The 18,936-nt window shown below is 39.5% G+C and overlaps 1 protein-coding gene and 1 long non-coding RNA gene across 5 annotated transcripts in view; one reads left to right on the plus strand and one right to left on the minus strand.

The window, feature by feature from the left end:
* Positions 1 to 475: 475 nt before the first annotated feature.
* Positions 476 to 13,947, minus strand: GHITM (growth hormone inducible transmembrane protein). 3 transcript variants are annotated; one of them, XM_043476217.1, is made up of 9 exons: positions 13,824 to 13,947; positions 12,102 to 12,266; positions 11,032 to 11,131; positions 9,416 to 9,527; positions 8,855 to 8,996; positions 5,797 to 5,905; positions 4,121 to 4,309; positions 3,349 to 3,520; positions 476 to 1,817 (listed from the first exon to the last, which is right to left on the minus strand). In XM_043476217.1, the coding sequence occupies exons 2-9, from the start codon at positions 12,228 to 12,230 to the stop codon at positions 1,733 to 1,735; spliced, it is 1,038 nt and encodes a 345-aa protein (XP_043332152.1). In that variant the 5' UTR covers positions 12,231 to 12,266; positions 13,824 to 13,947; the 3' UTR covers positions 476 to 1,732. The 3 variants fall into 3 exon arrangements, with proteins under 3 accessions (XP_043332152.1, XP_043332153.1, XP_043332151.1); XM_043476218.1 differs by having other exon boundaries at positions 13,801 to 13,941; XM_043476216.1 differs by having other exon boundaries at positions 13,678 to 13,920.
* A 172-nt stretch (positions 13,948 to 14,119) lies between these two features.
* LOC122446842 overlaps positions 14,120 to 18,936 on the plus strand; it is a 29,293-nt gene continuing 24,476 nt past the window's right edge. The window contains exons 1-2 of one of the 2 annotated variants that reach the window (XR_006271005.1): positions 14,120 to 14,489; positions 15,561 to 15,671. This is a non-coding gene — a long non-coding RNA (uncharacterized LOC122446842). The other variant, XR_006271006.1, reaches the window with a different exon arrangement.

Here is an 18,936-nt window from a genome sequence, read left to right on the forward strand (position 1 = left end):
TTACTGAGTGCCCGTACATTTCACCTTAACCCTGTCAGGTAGTTCTGTTGTCATCTTCATTTTACAGACGAGGAAATGAGGGAGAGGTGATATAATCTGCCTGCAGTCACAAAAGGAATAGAAGAGTTAGGGTTCAAACAAATGCAGTCAAGCTGGAAGTACCACGGTTATGCTCATGACACTGTAGCTCAGTGGTCAACAATCTGGCTGCCAATGTAGGAAGACGCGGGTTCAACACCTGGGTGAGGAAGATCCCTTGGAGAAGGGAATGGCAACCCACTCAAGTATTGTTGCCTGAATATCCCATGGACAGCTGAGCCTGGTGACCTACAGTCCATCAGGTCACAAAGAATTGGACATGATTTAGCGACTAAACTACTACTCTATATACTACGTCAGTAAGACAGTCAGTTGCTTTCACAAAACCCCTATTCAATGGTATGCATATGGGTCAGCTGGAAAAATCACAGACCAATCACCATCTGACTAGAACCTTTATTATTTCGGAAATAAACATCCTGAAGTGAGGTGGTAAGAACAGTTTTTTTCTGGATTACTGTAATAAATATTTGTTGATACACCATCTCAATAATCATACACTTATTTCATTCCTAATAACTTCCAAAAATAACTCTTCTGTATCAAAAAACTTACAAACGGCACAAGATAACGGTCTATGGAGAAGGAAAATTCTGGTGGGGGAAACTCTAATGAAGTCTTTTCTCCATTACATTTTTGATTGATATAGTTCATGAAAAAAGCCTCACTTTGCCTTCCTTTTTGAATGCAAGAAATCAAATCAAAGGGAAAAACTTTCATAATCTCAAGTATAAATCACAGACAGGTTTTTCTGATAAAGTTTTAAAGCTTGAATAAATGAGAACGGCAAGCACGCATTCCTTTAAGCATCTCAATAAATTTGCAAAAATTTCCAGCGATTATGCACATACTGTTTGCATACTTAAAATGCAATAACATTGACGCTTTGAGTATTTTTTTTCCTGAGTGTTTTAAGGATATTTTGTTCCAGGTGATTCAAAAGTAAGACTTACAACATACATGTTATAACAGGAATTCTCCATGTGGTTAGCATTTTGAACTCTCCTAACAGTGTGAGACAACAGGAAGTCAAACATGATCCCATCTGTATTATAAGGAGAGCCTGGAGAATCATCTATGTCTTTGTTATCTGCTCAATGTGTCTGGTAGGTTCAGCAGAGATACAGTCATGACTTGTTTCCAAATGTCCAGACTCCCTCACTTGCCCACCACCATTACCTAAGTGCTGAGTATTCAAAGAAAAACTGCAGGTGACCCTTTACTTCTCTCTGGTCCCTTTACCAAATCCTTTCATCACTTATGACATTACTTGTTAATAATCCACATTCCAAAAAGAAAACTGCAGGTACACAAGTTTGTGAATTTTCACTAAACCAAATAAATTTTAAAATAGATAAAACACTCAAATTCCTGTGAAACAAACTTTGGTTTTCACAATCAGAACATTTTAGAATTACTCAGACACGAGAATTGAAAATGCATATGCTATCTGGAAGAGAACTACTGAATTTATTCTCCAGGAGAAAAGCAGACCTGAAGCATCACATTACTGACAAGTTCTTATCTTCTAAACTTCAACGAAAGCTGCTTGTACAAACTATTTAATGAGTATCTGCCCCTATTAAACAAGCCAGATATCTGATGTATTAAGGAAGTCAGAAGCTGAGTCACTTCACTTCTTCCTGTTGCCTCCAGTTGCTAGAATAGTGGCAACACGCATAAATATGTTTAATGTATCCATGTAGATTCCCAGCATCCTAGAAAAGAAATTATGTCCATTAAATATGATGTAGTTCTTATAACAATGACAAAAACTACTCCTTAATGAAGTAGAGAAAGAGCAATACTGATTATATGTCCTAGATAGATGAAATGGAAATTTAAAAAAAAGATGTCAACTAAGGAAGTCCTGGGCTTCCCTGGTGGCTCAACGGTAAAGAATCTGTCTGCTAATTCAGGAGATGTGGGTTCAATCCTTGGGTCTGGAAGATTCCCTAGAGACGGAAACGGCAACCCACTCCAGTATTCTTGCCTGGAATATCCCAGGGAGAGAGGAGCTCGGCAGGCTATAGTTGGTGGGGCTGCAAAAGAGCCGGGCCACTTGGCGACTGAACAACAAAAAAGGAAGTCTTAGACTAGAAAACTGTCAAGATTTTCTTTTGGCAGATTAATCTTTGTTGAAGGGCAGTTTTAAAAAAAACTTTATATTCTCTGGTACTCTTGAGTACAGTTATTTTGTTAAAAATAAAAGAAAAGGGTGATAGACAATGAACTAATCTAAACAAGACCAAAGAAACACCTTTACAAAAATGTGTTAGACACAAGTCTGGCATTTTAAAACATATTTCCTCATTGCCTCCCTGCATCACCTCCAAAGAAACTTGCTACAAATCTGTAAGCACTATAGGAACACTTAAAAAAATACATTTTTTCTTTACTTTTAAAGTCTGTTAAATATAGACTACAAAAATAATTTACTGACAAGAGTTTTATAAGGCTAATTAACAAAAATAGGTACAATACTCTGAATCAACTGAATACACACCTAATTATCACACTTAGTTGCAATATAATCAAACGTTCCGTGTACACATAGCTTACTAAGGAGAGACCAGACCAAAAAATTAATAGCAATAAAATACTAAAATTCAACATGGTTGCAGGCTGAACTCAAAAGATACGTCAAGTCCTAATCTGTGTTATCTGTGAATGTGACCTTATTTTCGGGTCTTTGTGAATGTAATTAAGATGTGAATTAAGAAGAGGTAACACTGGAGAAGGGTGAACCTTAGTCCAATATGGCACCATTATGAGAGACATAATATGCTGGGAAAGATTGAAGGCAGAAGGAGAAGGGGACGACAGAGGATGAGATGGTTGGATGGCATCACCGACTCATGTTGCTGTCCATGGGGTTGCAGAGAGTTGGACACAACTGAGTGACTGAACTGAACGGATGAGAGACAGAGACACAGGGAGCACATCACATGAACACAGGAGCAGAGGTCAGAGTGATGAACGCTAAGGAACGCCAAGGATGGCTGGTCACAACAAGAAGCCAGGAGAGAGGCATGGGCCAGATGCTCCCCTGGAACCCTCAGAAGGTAACAGCCCCGAGGATACCCTGATGTCACACTTCTGGACTCTGGAACAGAATAAACTTGTTGTAAATCACCCAGTTTATAATTTGTTACAGCAGCCCCTGGAAACTAACAGTCATAAAACAAAATAGGCCAAACCAACACAAACATCCTTATGCAACAAAGAAAGACATTCAAGGCTACTTACGAATTGATGGGATCATATTTCTGAACTCCATACATTGGTACTACTTCTGCACGCTTAATTACTTTCTGTGTATCATACAGAAGAAACATGCTGAAAAGAGCTAATCCACCATAAACTGCCACTGAGTACAGAGTGGCACCAGCCACAGTGGTGGGTGGAAGAAACATCGACCCTGAAATCAAAACGGGAAAAAAATTCTTTTGAAAGGATTTTTCTGTAACTAGGATTTATAATCAACATTACTCACAGAACTTTTTCTTTGGTATACTGCACAGGTAAGGAAACATTTGAGTAAGTGCACTGCTAGTTTTAAATACATTTAGTTCAAAACCCATTATACTCACTCCTGCATTGGGTCACTTGTTATTGGGTAACCAATAGAATTTCAGAGCTTACTGTTAAACAGCAGGACTACAAAGTCTTCTCCTCATTTAGCTAACAGAAGCCCCAAAGCTCCTAAGGTAAAACTTATACCTATCCAAATTCTAACACTTGTTATTGGGTCACTTCCTATTATGTGGATAATAGGAAGGTTCCTGCATCAGAGAAATTTTCATGTTCTCCAGACCAACTTTCTCATTTAAGATGCATTTGGTAAAACCAGTAATAATGGTTTGCCATTATGCCAAATGAGTAAATCCAGTCAAACTGGCATATATCTTTTAATCAACTTTAAAAAAGGACATTTACTACAGTCTCTCCATCAGAATACCAGGGTATGTTAGATGATTTCAGGACATCAAGAACCAAGTGTCAAAGCACAGTGGCTTACCTAGTGAGGACACAAAGACGACACCGAGGCCCACGCCCAGGGGCGCCCCCATGTTCAGAAACTTCTCACTGGGTGCACACATGGCCACGGTGGAGAGGCCTCCCACAATGCCAGCCGTGTACCATGCAGCTCTGACGAGAAGAGGCCCCCCTAGTATCGTCAGCGGAGCCACCACAGCACCCATCACACCTGGAGAAAGAGCAAGTGGGCACTTAAGCATTTACTACATAACAACCAAAAGGAAAATGCTTCTAACTAACCTGCCTTTTGAACATATTAGAGCTTACTGTTCAACAACAGGACTACAAAGTCTTCTCTTCATTTAGCTAACAGTAGCCCCAAAGCTCCTAAGCTAAAACTTATACCTATCCAAATTCTAAATCACAACAGTAAGACCATTTCTAGCCAAATAGTCAATACTCACAAGTATAAATACTAGTCTAGATTTTTAGTAACCTTGTCAAATTCAATGTAGCTCATTATTTGGATCTGAGTCTACCAAGTTTTTACAATAACATTCACATTTAGAAGAAATGAGATGGCTTAAAATAACTTTTTAAAAAAGCAGCAAATGCATACTATGTTATAAATAATTTTCTTCTTAAAAGCAGGATACTGGTATTAAAAGAAAATACTGGGATCTCTGCCCTCCCATTCACTAAAGTTCTGTCCTGTAAAGCTCCATGGAAAATACCTATGGTTGAATTACCTAAGACCTGCTGGGAGAGAGACTTGAAAGCCAAGGTTGGGAAGTCATGCTGTCTCATATTCACCCAAACAAAGACAGCACATGAATATAAATGATGTATTTCACACTGGAAATTCATCATATTGGGTGCCCACAACCTAATTTCCATGTACTAACCCATGTTAAAAACATTTCCCGTCTCCTTCCCTGGAAGTTTCACGGTAATGCTTATAGAATTTGTCTTATTTTGCGGTAGGGAACAAGCATCTAAGAAGTGTTTTTGTTCTGCACCTGGCTGGCTCTTTACTCAACCCAGAGGCAGATACTTGTCATGGAAAATACTTTATGTAAACAAGCATGTGTTGTTCCATAATTAAGGAGACTATTACAAATACCTCAAAGAATAATAAAACTGTTCCAGAATACCAGGGTTGGACAGCCTCTGCCTTGCCGACAGTAACTTTGGGTCAAGAACTATCTAAATAAATATCGATCCAACTAATGGTGTCACATGAGCTGTACAGAAGTACAGCTAATTAGAAGTACATTTCCAAAGATCTTTTTGATTGCTTTCTTCCCTATATTCCACTGCAAAAACCTCTGCTCTTATTTTTACCTCCTCTTTCCCTGGTGGAGACCTTCAGTTTTTTATTTTCTGAAAGATACACAATAAGAGCAATTCCTAAGTGATGTGTACCAGATCTGAAATCCTCCTGGTATTAGACAAAATACATAAAAAGAAACCTCTGCCTATCTAGGCTATTACCTGAGAATAGTGTAACACCAGGGCTGTCCACAGTCTTAGTATCAGAAATATTAACTTGCCAGAATGGAGCTCTGGCAATAATACAACCAGAAATAAGAGCAGGAAACTAAGTGTTTAGTAGACATGAGGCTTAATTCAATTGTGTGTGTATCATTTATGACTGTGAAGAGCCCCCAAAAGAGGTAGTATTTAAGACTGTTTAATAACAATTTTAAAACATACCAGAATGGAGTAACCAAGCAAGGTGCTTTGGGCCTGGGCTCTGCTCATATGATATTGACTGTACCAGCATTCCAGCTCCAATCATGGCTGCAAAGGTTGCACCAATGGTCTGAAAGACATGTATTACTAAGAAAAACCAATCCTTACACAACAACAAAGCAGAACCCACAAGTTCCAAGTTCAGTTAGTCCTTCCAATAGACTATGCTTAAAAAGATAAAGAATAATAAACAGAATCCTTTATTTTTCTAGCACATTAAAAGGCCTTGTGCTTACTTCAGTTTGATTAAATTAGCAAGAGCACCCCCTACTGTCATACATAAAGTTTTGCAGACAACTTTAAGTAAACGAGCTTTTATTCTGGGCTTCCCTGGTGGTCCAGTGGTTAGGAATCCACCCTGCAATGCTAGGGGACACCTATTTGATCCCTGGTCTGGGAGTATCCCACATGCCACGAAGTAACTAGGCCTGTGCACCACAACTGCTGGGCCAGTGTTCTAGAGCCCAGGAGCCACAGCTACCGAGCCCACGAGCCACAGCTACCGAGCCCACATGCCTAGAGCCTGTGCTCCACGACAAAAGAAGCCACAGCAACGAGCGGTCACGCACCACAACTAGAGTGGGCCCCGCATGCGGCAACTAGAGAGCCCATGTGCAGCAACAAGGACCCACCACAGTCGAATAAATAAATATGTAAAAATAAATCTTTAAAAAATTTTATTCCTGTTAGACAGAGGTGTAACAAAACCACTTTAAAAATCCCAGAACAATTATTTTAGATTACATTTATTTTGGCATAGCACCAACATTAAAAACAATGTCATGATATACCAATTAGAACATATATGGTACACTGCCTTAAACTCTATTCTCTAAATGAAAACTTGAAAAATAGGAGCACATAAAAAAGATGAGAAATAAAGAGTCTTCGTTTCTATCCTCCCAGTTTTTTGGCTGAATTGGCCCTCATCCCTCTTCTTTGCCTGTGTTAGATTTCCACTGTAATACATTTATATATTCTGTGTGCACAAGAAAGAAATGTTTGTAAAGCAAGAAAGATGATAATCTTCAGGAAATTTAAGGCAGAAATTGCATACTTGCAGCCCTTTGGCAAGATTAGGCAGCAGACATTTTGTTTGGCCAACTATTCAAACAAACAAACAAAAGTGAATTCATTTAGTTGGGAAGGCTTTCTCTAGATGCCAACAATCCCGTGTAGCATACCAGGCCTGCCTCACTCATCTGCCTCATCTGTCTGAACCAAGGACATCTGAATGGTCAACCCCTGTGGTAAAGTACAGGTAAATGTAACAGCTATTTTTGCTGAGAATGGGAAAGTCTTCACTCATAATACAGAATAGCACACTGGATTCTACTCCAACATCTTCCAACAGAGAAACAATTCCGTTCATGGATCTCTGCATTTTCAGGGTATTTAACACAACTGTGTATTTTTCTTTTAAAATTCTTCATGACGCAGGTCCATTTTTTGCCTTTTACGTTCCCATACTCTACACTTCAGCTACAGTGAACTGATATACTGCAAACACATCCCACATTCATGCCTCTTTAATTCTGCTTATTGTGCCAAAAAATACCTCACTTCCTATCTGGCTGACATATTCAAGGATTACTTCCTTGAGAAAGTATTCCTAGTAGGTACCATGGCTGTTATAAGCAGCGTCAGATGTCTCTACTCTGTTTCAAAAGCACAAACTTTGTGCTTGGTACTTTGACATCATGCGTATGCCTGTCACCTTCCAAAGGCTTCTTCATCTCTGTAGCACCTGTCTGGCTTTCTAAACTATTTTACTTAAGCAGCCCTAACAGCAGGTGAGATTAATCTTATGCCCACAGGCACCTGAGAATACGGTTCAAGCACAAAACTTTCTTGAAGTCTTATTTTAGGGGTTAAACTCTTTTGTATATTTTAATCTTGCATGTTTGCTTTATTATAAAAGCACTGCTTTAAACTGTTTACCTCATTAAAACTGACATACCTGATGAGAGTTCAACAAGCTGATTCTGTGCCTTCAATAACCTTGAGGCTAGGAGAGTCTTATACCCATCTGAGAAACAAGACCCTAATACTCAAGCGTCCAAATGGCTATATAACTGCAAATGGTTCTCCTTTTGGAAAGTACAGTATAGTGGAAATATTACAGATTTGGAAGTCATGGGGATCTGGGTTGCCAAGAGAAGAATGGAAAGAATCAGTGGGAATTTGCCATGAGAAGTCTCTAAGTATATCAGATAAACTTTCCCATCTCACCTTCCTTTCCAGTCTCACACTACTGCTTTAGTTTGGGTCTTATCCCTCGTTTCAGACCTTCAAGAGGTCTTGCTTCTCGTCTCTTCCACATTAGCTCTTAAAGCTCAAATACATTTCATACTTTTGCTGTTCCAGTATCTGCAATGGCCTCTGTTAGGCACTCTCCTCAGCCTGGCAATCAAACACACCCTTTCTAATTGTGTCTTCTTTACACTCCAGATCTCAAATACTCAAACTTCACTTGAATGGGATTATAAAGTCACTTGTAGTGACTACCTTCTCTCCTCTTTCCAAACTGTTTTACAAAACTGGACTACTCTGTCCTCTGAAATGAAACTCTCATTGAATATAAAGCCTTATATAGGTTCAAGGAGAATTCAGAGTAACAGTAGTAGTATTATTCTACTCTTAGAGTAGCTTGGGTTTTTGTGACAGCTATTTTCCCTGATCTCTAAGATGGATTTTCATTTGCCTTATTTTTTAGTGAACTCCTATAAGATAGAGCTGTTTTAAATCTCCTACTAGATACATAGGATGTTTCCTCTAAGTTTAAGTTCCAACACCTTTACTGCTACTAAAATACATATTCAACATGGAATAATACCTGACTTGCCTAAGAATGTATATCCCACTTTGTTTCAGCTGCACCAACAATTCATATATTACCTGAGCAAAAACATATTTCATATAGTAAGGTATTCTTTCCACTTAATACCCCTGCTCCAATAGTTTTCACCTAATCTTTTGCTATTTAGTGGGAAAGGAAAACAAAAACAAGCCGACTTACTATCCAAGAGCCTCTCATCATGAAGTTCATGAGAGCAGGAGTTCTGCTCACTGCCACGGCAGACAAGGCTGTTAAGCCAATACTCCCTGCTAAGTACATGTAAGTGGAGTGAATTCTATCCTTCACATACTGAGGCCAGATTCTGTAAGAAACACAACATGGTTAATTTACAGGATTATGAATGGGAATCTTGGTTGAATCATTTACTGGCTGGGAGACCTGGATAATTTAGAGCATTTTATTGCTGTAAATTTTATTCCATTATCTAGGAAATAATGATGTGTATGTTGGAGTTATGATAAAAAGTAACAAAATATATATAAGTGCTTGGCATACATACAAGACAACACATTTTCTCCTTACTTAAACACATATAACTGTGGTAAAGATTTCTATTTACTTTGAATAAATAGATGCCAAGGAAATAGATTGTTTTTATTCATGTATATCTCCACACAGTTGGAACACTGGACATAAAAGATTCCAAAAGTGGAAAAAAATAAAGATGAGAAGAAAACTGGAAGCTTTAAGGCTAGAATTGTTTGGGAACAATTTACTTACACAGCTTTCTCAATAGCTCCAATCTCATTAGACATTCCCAATCCATAGTAGCACAAAGCTCCAAGACCAACTGCGGCCCCTCCAGCTATAAACCATCTCCCCATCTGATCAACTGCAGAACACAGGAGGAGATACACATTAATACTGTTGTTCTTGACTAACATGACCAGACTTACTTAATCTGTAATTTCACTCTAACAAAATATGAGGACGCACTGTTATCTGCAGATGCAGGGGTACTTCTGTGATACACACTATTTCATTCATAAGAGATGTATATTCTCATGGCACTCTGAGAAATTAAAGATAACATTTTCAGTCAAATGTTATACAGTACTATTAACAAAGATGATCAAGAAAAAAAGAACCAAAGAAAAATGTAATTAGTGTTTATGCAGCTAAATCAAGGGAGAGGGTGCTCTTGTTTTCAAGAGTACTGAGAAAGAAACAATTTATCAACTCTTAACTGGATGGAGATATTAACAAAGAGCCTCTTACTCCCTTTAGTCAAAGTCTGTTCACTAAGAATGTTACTATGCGCTGAGATGACTCATATAATTTGGTTTCTAGGGCCAACTGACCAATAGAAATGCCCCAAGGAATGCCAAGTAGGGCTCTCTCCCATTTGCATACAGATGGTCCCCAACTGAAGATTTTTCAACTTTACAAAGATGCAAAAACAATATGCATTCAAGTAGAAACTGCACTTTAAATTTTTTATTTTGATCTTTTCCTGAGTTACTGATAGGCAATATAATAGTTTCCTGTGATGCAGGACAGTGATAGTAAGCCATAGTGCCCAGTCAGCCAGTTGATTGTGTGGGTAGACAACCCATACACTTACAACCATTCTGTACTCACCCAACAAGTCTGTTTTTCACCTTCAGGATTCAACAAACCACAGGAAGGAGTCAACACTTTATAAAATAGTTTAGCCCAACTTTAGGCAAATGTTATGTATTCTCAACACATTTAAGGTAGGCTAGGCTAAGCTATGATATTCGGAAGGTTAGGTATATTAAGTGTATCCTGAACTTCAGAGCATCTTCAACTTATGACGGGTTTATCAAGATGTAACCCCATTTTAAGTCAGGGAAGATAGGTAATAACCTTTCGCAAGGGTGTTAAGTAGTGTTTTTTGACTTTGGGTAGATGACCAATCAAGATTCTGAGGTTGCAAAGCTGAAAGCCAAGCTGTGGACTGAGCTGACTTCATTAAGGTATTGTTTCCTGAGAGGCCCTAAATGGGCCCTTCTTTTTTTTATTAACACCTATGTTTTGGTGATTTACTCCTGGCCTGAAGTACATACAAATATTATGTCTGAGTAAGAGTCTACACAACTTCAAATGACTTCATTAACAGATTATAACTTTCAGATTATAGCATAATAACTAATAACCCTTTTAAAAAAAATGGTGAAAGAAATTTTTTTCTGGGAGAAACCTGACTGGGAACCACTGAGCCCAGAGCCAAGTAGCAATCTTTGCAGGGTCATCAGATCCCTGAGGATGATTGCCCTTCCTCTCACAAGATGCACATATATACAGGTTTGCATACATTTTAAGGAGGTTGTTCATGGGCCTCTTGAAAGAGTTTACTAAAGGTTGCCACCTACTTTTAAATATTTTTTCCACCGATGGTTCCAAAGCTGCCTCCTTGAGTTCTTGGGTTGTTTTTCCACGTCGAAACCCAATTCTTGTCCTGGTGGCATATTCCTGACATAAATGAAAACAAAAATACATACCACCTACATAAAAGAATGTTAACAATAAAACAGAGGATCTTGACACTCTATAGATAACTCTGTAAAAAGTAACTTGATACTTTCTATGTGTGAACTTCACTATGAATGCAGCTTAGCTAATCTTTAAAAAATTAAATGTAGATCCTACCTGTACTCTAGGCTTTGAAGTGATTCACTAATTCATTACATTTCTAACTTCTCAGTTCAAGTTTCAGAATTACTTATTTCATAAACTACGAATTTTATTTATACCTCTAGACTTACCATTTTAAACACTAACTTTTAAAAGATATGCATTCAGTAAGTGTTAACTACATTTCTCTTCTGGAAAATGGGCTCAATTCTTCCCTCAACACAAAGTCAAAGGGAGAGAGGACTTCTACCTGTATTTCAGCTTTTTCAACAGTGAAACAGTTAATTTAAGAAGAAAAAAGTTGTTTCTCTTAGCTTCTGTACATTTCCATCTACCTCACATTTTAAAATTTATACTCCTAATCTGAATGCTAGAGCAGAAATCTAGTATAAAAGGAAATGGATTTCTCTCTAACCTGGCAGATTTTATTTTACCACTCTCTAAGCAAGAGCTGAAATGACATGGTTAGCAACTGGCCAGCTGGTAATATTCCCAGGGTCTTAAGCTTTTGACAACAGGATCCACCATTTCTTTGTTGAACCATATAGCTCTCAATCCTTCACAAATTACTCTAAATTCTCTGAATGAGAAGCTCCAAGAGCTGTAAGTAAAGGAGAAGTTACAGGGGTTCTTTTTCATATTTGATGAGGATGGAACAGAATGGTAAGAACCCTATAGGGAGAAAGTGCTGATTTGGGGCTTTTTCAGGGTTGTTTCAGTTAATCACTAATGATAAAGTAGGGAGCTTCATGCTTTGTCTAAAAAAAAAAAAAAAAAAAGACAGACAATATAAAAATATTATCTTTACCCTGCTGGGTGTTAAAAGCCATTGATTCTTCGTGATGGAATTCTTCACAACAGGGGAGGCCTTGGTGAAAGTTGGGTGGAAAACCCTGGAAGGTAGTGCTCGGAGACACACAAGTCTTGCGGCCAGCATGGTGGTGTACCAGGTTTACCAAGCAGATCTGAAATGCTAGAGACAGACAAAAATAACCCATTAACCAACTGAAGGAAGGACGCAGAAGCGATAAAAGCCAGTCATTTCCTAGTGGAAAAGATCAAGTAAAGAGACATTTTAAAGCAATAATAATAAATACTCTGCTTGTTTCTTGTTAGTTCAAGAAATCCATCCCACAAAAAGTTTGAGATAGATCACCAAAATGGGCTTAAATCTCAACAGGAACAGTAACAAGAGAAATTAACTTCTTTGAGTTACGTTGCTAATAGAGAATTAAAAGGGTGTGTGATGGATTTTATAAACGTGGTTTTGGCTGAAGATTTATACCAGTATTCAGTGGGAAATTATAAAAGAGGGCTAATAACAACTTTGAGCAGAGGAAAAATGCCATCCAAATAAGAAATGATTAACTCTTCAAGGTCATATTACTTCTCAAGGCTATAAAAAACATCAGTGGAAACCAAACATGCCAAATGTTGTTGTTTAGTTAAGTCCAAGGGGCTCTTTTCAGCCCCATGGACTGCAGCATGCCAGGCTCCTCTGTCCTGGATTTCCCAGGCAAGAATACTGGAGAGTAGGCTGCCATATCCTTCTCCAGAGGATCTTCCCCACCCAGAGACTGAACCTGAGGTTCCTGCATTGGTAAGCAGATATTTCATTACTGAGCCACCTGGGAAGCCCATGCTAAGTATTACTTCCGTTCGAAACAAAACATAAAAATATTCAAGGTACTGAAACCACCTAGGATATATCTTAAAAATGTAGATTTCTAGGTCTAACTCCTGTTCTAATGCTTTAACCCCTAGAAGAAAGACACAAGTTATATGTATTTTAACAGGCATCTCAAAAGCTAGGAATCCTTGCTTTTAAATATCTAAGTATATTTCCAGATCTGTCACGGGATCTGCGAGGTGTACAACACTGATAAATATCCTTCGGTAAAATACCATGTCATTCTAGCACTTTCACGCCATTACATCATCTCAGCCTAAAGCTGCTGTGCCTCTCAGTCCTCAACACACCTACACAGGAACGCCAGTTCAGTGGCCTCCAAGGTGGCAATTCTGCTTCTACCATAAGAAAAAAGTGGCCTTGTGCACAGGTTTGTTCTCTTCAACTCAGGGGCCTTAGCTACAAAATGCGTAATGTTACCGAGCCCTTACGCTTCCGTGCACATTCATGAGCTCAGGCGCTTGGTCCTCAGAGAAAGACCCTTATAACAAGACTCGGATGAGAGCCGGGCAGCAAAACTCGCACCACTCTACAACACACCAGACTCGGGATCCCCTTATCTACTAGGGCGGCGGCTGGGCCGCCCGGCGGCGGAGATGAATCAGCACCTCGCTGCCCGAGAAGAGGACAGAGAGGACGAGCCCCTGCCCGCCTACCCCAGGGCCCGCAGCCGCAACCCCCTCCACAGGGTCACCTGCAAAAAACTGACGGGCCGCCAGGCCGTGACGCAGTCTGCAGCGCCGCAGCCTCCGACCTTCCCACACGTCGGCAGCGGCCCCAGAGGGCCGACAGTCAGTAGTACAGAGTATCGCGGTACCTGTCGGCCCGGGGGAGTCGTACCTCAGTCCCTGGACACCTCAAGCGCGCAGTTCCCCCTCCGGGCCGGTGAAACTCAAGCACCCAAACCTCCCGCTCCCTCCGCCCACCTCTTACTGACTGTGCGCGCAGTCTCTTTAGCTCACTGCGTGACGCAACATCCGGAGAAGCCGCAAACACTACGAAGGACAGCCAATCATGAGCGGAGCCCTAACGGAAGGGTGGGCATAGTAGGAAGGAGGTGTTCCGGGTTAGGGGGCGGGGCCAGCGGAGCACGGTTAAGAGCGTCACAGTCAACGTCCGTTGTGGGTGTGGGCAGAGAAGGCGTTTCAGCCGTGTTTGCTGAGGATAGTGGGACGTTCTTTCGTTCTGGTGTCAACGGCAGGAATTACAAAAATTATTTTAAAATTGAAAGAGGATAGTATAAGAACTAAAAATTATTCTTTCGCCTCGTTTCTTTCCACTTGTTGCCTTTTTACGCCTTCTCAAGAACTTATTGCGAGATAGTATGCCAAATTGGGAGTTTCAGACCGGAACCAAGCGGTTTTTTGGGTACGATGTGAACTCTACAAAAGGGTGTGAGTCACGCAAGGTCGGAGAGCGAACAGGCAGATTTTTAGAAGTTTATTTCATTGTTTTGTGACTTACCCACGACATAAGTTCAAGATTCAGCGAATACTTGAATAATAGGTTGGTACAACAGGTTCTGCCTCTTATCCAGGGTTCTGAGAACTGCTCCTATTCAGATAATATTGAAAAACCTTTTTTTGGTACTCGAGGAAGACTTTTTTTCTTCTGTCTTATTTACTCATTAAATATTTACTGAGGCTAACTTTGTACCAAGCTCTGTACTAGGGACACATACAAATAAAAGATAACATTGTACCGTTGTTTTGGCGAAACAAAGGTACTACGGCGTTTAGTCTGGTGGAGATGAAAAATTGACAAAATATTTGTTAGTGATAAGTACTAAGAAGAAAAATAAAGCTGCGTAAAACACTAGAGGGGCGGTATTTCGATAAAGGTCATTAACAACATGTAAAATTCATGAACCTTATCTAAGCTATTGTTAATTGTGATTTATGATACTCCTCTAACCATGTAAATCTTGACACAAAGATTTGCGTTTTATGTGGGTAATAAAACTAACAGCTCACACACAGTTGTTTCTTTACCCTGAAAATGGCAGGAAAATACTGTAGAGAAATCTGTCACTTGAGATTGTGAACAGATCACGAATAATCTTTAGGCTGGTATTGTTTCCACAGATGTTAAGTGTTTTTAGGAAGGCGAGTTACCTAGTCACATACCGGGAAGATATGCTTAGTGTGGAGTCGGAGAGGTTTCGTTAGAAAACAGTTAGGAATCTATTGCAATTGTTTAAGCAAAAAGCGACCAAAGTTGGAATTAAGGTAGTGGAGGGACAGAGAGGGGGTTTATGACAGAGGTAAAAGAGTAAGGAGGAATTTGCAGGTTTTAATGACTGATTGAATGTAGCTGATAAGGATGAGGGAGGCACTCAACATAATCCTTCTGTACTGAATGGAGTGAGATCAGCTGGATAATTGCACCATTAATTTCGAGGTAGGATATAGGAAGAGCTACAAATGTGGGGGAAGTAGATAAAACTCAGTATGAAGTGTTCCATTGTAAGTTCTCTGATTCTAAGACCTTGGCGCTGTAGGACAGATAACAGAAAAAGTCATTAATCACTAATCCTAATGTAGGTACACTGTGCTCAGCGTGTCCTACTCTTTGCAGCCCCATGGACTGTAGCCTTCTGGGCTCTTCTGTCCTTGGAATTTTCCAGGCAAGAATATTGGAGCGGGTTGCTGTTCATCTGTTGATGGAGGCGTCCATACTTTGGCAATTGTAAGTAATGCTACTATGAACACTGGGGTGTATGTATCTTTTCAAATTAGTATTTCTGTTCCCTCCCCACCCCCCCAAAATATCTCCCAGGGAGTGGAAGTTCTGGGTCATATAGTAGTCATTTGTTCAGTTTTTTTGAGAAACCTCCTTTCTTTTTTTTTTTTTTTTTCATTTATTTTTTATTAGTTGGAGGCTAATTACTTTACAATATTATAGTGGTTTTTGCCATACATTGACATGAATCAGCCATGGGTGTACATGTGTTCCCCATCCTGAACCTCCCTCCCACCTCCCTCCCCATCCCATACCTCTGGGTCATCCCAGTGCACCAGCCCCGAGCACTCGTCTCATGCATCCAACCTGAACTGGCGATCTGTTTCACACTTGATAATATACATGTTTCAATGCTGTTCTCTCAGATCATCCCACCCTTGCCTTCTCCCATAGAGTCCAAAAGTCTGTTCTATACATCTGTGTCTCTTTTTCTGTCTTGCACATAGGGTTATCGTTACCATCTTTCTAAATTCCATATATATGTGTTAGTATACTGTATTGGTGTTTATCTTTCTGGCTTACTTCACTCTGTATAATGGGCTCCAGTTTGATCCATCTCATTAGAACTGATTCAAATGTATTCTTTTTAATGGCTGAGTAATATTCCATTGTGCATATGTAACATAGCTTCCTTATCCATTCGTCTGCTGATGGGCATCTAGGTTACATCCATGTCCTGGCTATTACAAACAGTGCTGCGATGAACATTGGGGCACACGTGTCTCTAGAGACGTGTGTTTCCTCGGTGTGTATGCCCAGGAGTGGGATTGCTGGGTCATATGGCAGTTCTATTTCCAGTTTTTTAAGGAATCTCCACACTTTTCTCCATAGTGGCTGTACTAGTTTGCATTCCCACCAACAGTGTAAGAGGGTTCCCTTTTCTCCACACCCTCTCCTGCATTTATTGCTTGTAGACTTTTGGATAGCAGCCATTCTGACTGGCGTGTAATGGTACCTCATTGTGGTTTTGATTTGCATTTCTCTGATAATGAGTGACATTGAGCATTTTTTCATGTGTTAGCCATCTGTATGTCTTCTTTGGAGAAATGTCTGTTTAGATCTTTGGCCTATTTTTTGATTGGGTCATTTATTTTTCTGGAATTGAGCTGCAGGTGTTGCTTGTATATTTTTGAGATTAATCCTTTGTTTCTTCATTTGCTATTATTTTCTCCCATTCTGAAGTCTGTCTTTTCACCTTGCTTATAGTTTCCTTTGTTGTGCAAAAGCTTTTAAGTTTAATTAGGTCCCATTTGTTTATTTTTGCTTTTATTTCCAATATTCTGGGAGGTGGGTCATAGAGGATCTTGCTGTGATTTATGTTGGAGAGTGTTTTGCCTATGTTCTCCTCTAGGAGTTTTACAGTTTCTGGTCTTACATTTAGATCTTTAATCCATTTTGAGTTTATTTTTGTGTAAGGTGTTAGAAAGTGTTCTAGTTTCATTCTTTTACAAGTGGTTGACCAGTTTTCCCAGCACCACTTGTTAAAGAGGTTGTCTTTTTTCCATTGTATATTCTTGCCTCTTTTGTCAAAGATAAGGTGTCCATAGGTACGTGGATTTATCTCTGGGCTTTCTATTCTGTTCCATTGATCTATATTTCTGTCTTTGTGCCAGTACCATACTGTCTTGATGACTGTGACTTTGTAGTAGAGTCTGAAGTCAGGCAGGTTGATTCCTCCAGTTCCATTCTTCTGAGAAACCTCCATTCTGTTTTCCACAGTGGCTACACTAATTTCCATTCCCTCCAACAGTATGAGAGTTCACTTTTTCCCCACATCCTTGCCAACATCTGTTGTTTGTGTTATTTTTAATGATAGACACTCTGATAGATGGGAGGTGACATCTCATTGTGGTTTTGATTTTGCATTTCTCTGATGATTAGCAATGTTGAGCATCTCTTCAGGTGCCTATTGGCCATCTGCAGTTCCTCTGGAAAAATGGAAGGACTGGGCAGCTACATGTAAAAGAATGAAATCAGAACATTCTCTAACACCATACACAAAAATGAACTCAAAATGGATTAAAGACCTAAATATAAGACTACTAGATACTAGAGTCATACTAGACTACAAGATGTCAAAGGCAGAACACCCTTTGACATAAATCACAGTAATATTTTTCGGATCCGTCTCCTAAAGTAAAAGGAACAAAAGCAAAAATATTAAAGTGGGACCTAACTAAACTTTAAAGCTTTTGCATAGTAAAGGAAACTATGGACAAAACAGGTAACTTACTTAATGTATGTGTGTTGTGTGTTATTTGCTCAGTAGTGTCCAGCTCTTTATGACCCCATGGACTGTAGCCACAAGGGCCTTCCTTTGTCAGTGGAATTCTCCAGCAAGAATACTGGCATGGGTTGCCACTCAGGGGATCTTTCCGACCCGGGGATTGAACCTGGGTCTCCTGCATTGCAGGCAAATTCTTTACTGTCTGAGCCACCAGGGAAACCCTAACTCAATGGGAAAAAATATTTGTAAATGACATAAGGGATTAATACTCAACATATATAAAGAGCTCATACAACTCAACATCAAAAACAAAACAAAAACAGCAACCCAATTAAAAAATGGGCAGAAGAACTGAATAATGTGGCTGTTCTAATCCATATGGGACCCAGGAGAGGAGAAAATGGTTTGAACTCCAAGTTTGGTGATGGGTTCTAAATCTGGGCTGGCAAATTATCAGACTGTCCTGAGCTTCCCAGAATGGAATAAACTAAGCTATCTGCTTTAGACTGACTGAGGACTCGAAAGCAACATTGATGCCAGATTAAGGGAAAATGTAGCTCCTTTTCATTCTCATTTTACTGGCAACTTTTCAGTGTCTACCTCACACAGAGATGCAACCAAATACTGTATATGGGTCAAAGGGGAAGACTATTAATGGAATAGTATCCATGGAGGTGCAGAACATTGGAGAAATCCTAAGAATTGTCTCATACTTCCTGATCAGATTGTAAGGAGTAAACTAAGATCCAGAAATGATCGTAAGCTTAAGAAAACCTAACAAGATAATGGTGGATCTGGGTCTAGAATCTACATTCCCAAATGAATGTAAAGACTGTTCTCAAGGGGTGAAAAAAATCTTCATACACAGACTTTAGAGGTGGGTTTGATTCTGGGCTACAACATAAAGTGACTGTCTCATTAAAGCAAGTTACACAAATATTTTGATTTCCCAATGCATGTAAAAGTTATGTTTACACTATGCTG

Source organism: Cervus canadensis, chromosome 8, assembly GCF_019320065.1.
Source record: "Cervus canadensis isolate Bull #8, Minnesota chromosome 8, ASM1932006v1, whole genome shotgun sequence".
In the NCBI taxonomy this organism is placed as follows: domain Eukaryota; kingdom Metazoa; phylum Chordata; class Mammalia; order Artiodactyla; family Cervidae; genus Cervus; species Cervus canadensis.

Excerpts from the sequence above, each read along its gene's own strand:
- GHITM (XM_043476217.1), bottom strand. The coding sequence starts at position 12,230 with ATGCTGGCCGCAAGACTTGTGTGTCTCCGAGCACTACCTTCCAGGGTT. Across the intron at positions 9,528-11,031 it reads GGTGGAAAAAATATTTAAAA|TTGATCAGATGGGGAGATGG; the intron begins GTAGGTGGCAAC and ends TGTGTTCTGCAG. Across the intron at positions 1,818-3,348 it reads AAATATGATCCCATCAATTC|GATGCTGGGAATCTACATGG; the intron begins GTAAGTAGCCTT and ends TTTCTTTTCTAG.